Genomic DNA, 735 nt, shown 5'->3' with positions numbered 1-735 from the left:
TGTGGGTCCCTATGGGGCACAGTAGGGTCTCTGTGTCTCTACAAGTCTCTATGGGGCACAGTGGGGCACAGTGGTGTCTATGGGTCTCTGTGGGGTGCAGCGGGGAGCACTGGAGTCCCTATGGGCCCCTATGAGTCCCTATGGGTCTCTATGGGTCTCTATGGGTCTCTATGGGCCTCCATGACTCTCTGTGGGTCCCTATGGTCTCTATGAGTCTCTATGGGTCCCTATGGGTCTCTATGGGTCTCTATGGGTCACTATGGGTCTCTATGGGTCTCTATGGGTCACTATGGGTCCCTATGGGTCACTATGGGTCTCTATGGGTCTCTATGGGTCTCTATGGGTTTCTATGGGTCCCTATGAGTCTCTATGGGTCGCTATGGGTCTCTATGGGTCGCTATGGGCCTCTATGGATCCCTATGGGTCTCTATGGGTCCCTATGAGTCTCTATAGCTCCTATGGCTCCCTATGGCTCGCTGTGCGTCTCTATGGGTCGCTATGGGTCCCTATGGGTCTCTATGGGTCGCTATGTGTCCCTATGGGTCCCTGTGGATCCCTATGGGTCACTGTGGGGTCTCCATGTGTCGCTATGGGTCCCTATGGGTCTCTATGGGGCGCTATGGGGCGCTATGGGGCGGTTCCCACCTCGCGGATGGCGCTGGGCGGCAGCGCTCCAGGCAGGTCCTGTTTGTTGGCCAACACCAACAGGGTGGCGCCAGCCAGGCGCTGCAGGAC

General features: G+C 57.6%; 1 protein-coding gene across 1 annotated transcript in view; it reads right to left on the bottom strand.

The window, feature by feature from the left end:
- Positions 1–612: 612 nt before the first annotated feature.
- Positions 613–735, bottom strand: part of LOC104916267 (ADP-ribosylation factor-like protein 2) — a 5072-nt gene continuing 4949 nt past the window's right edge. Inside the window, exon 3 of the mRNA XM_031557618.1 lies at positions 613–735. Coding sequence (XP_031413478.1) covers positions 628–735 — 108 coding nt within the window. The 3' untranslated portion in view covers positions 613–627.

Source organism: Meleagris gallopavo, unplaced genomic scaffold (genome assembly GCF_000146605.3).
Source record: "Meleagris gallopavo isolate NT-WF06-2002-E0010 breed Aviagen turkey brand Nicholas breeding stock unplaced genomic scaffold, Turkey_5.1 ChrUn_random_7180001880462, whole genome shotgun sequence".
Lineage (NCBI taxonomy): Eukaryota > Metazoa > Chordata > Aves > Galliformes > Phasianidae > Meleagris > Meleagris gallopavo.
Note: the sequence above shows the minus strand (reverse complement) of the source record. Positions and strands in the feature narration are given on the sequence as shown.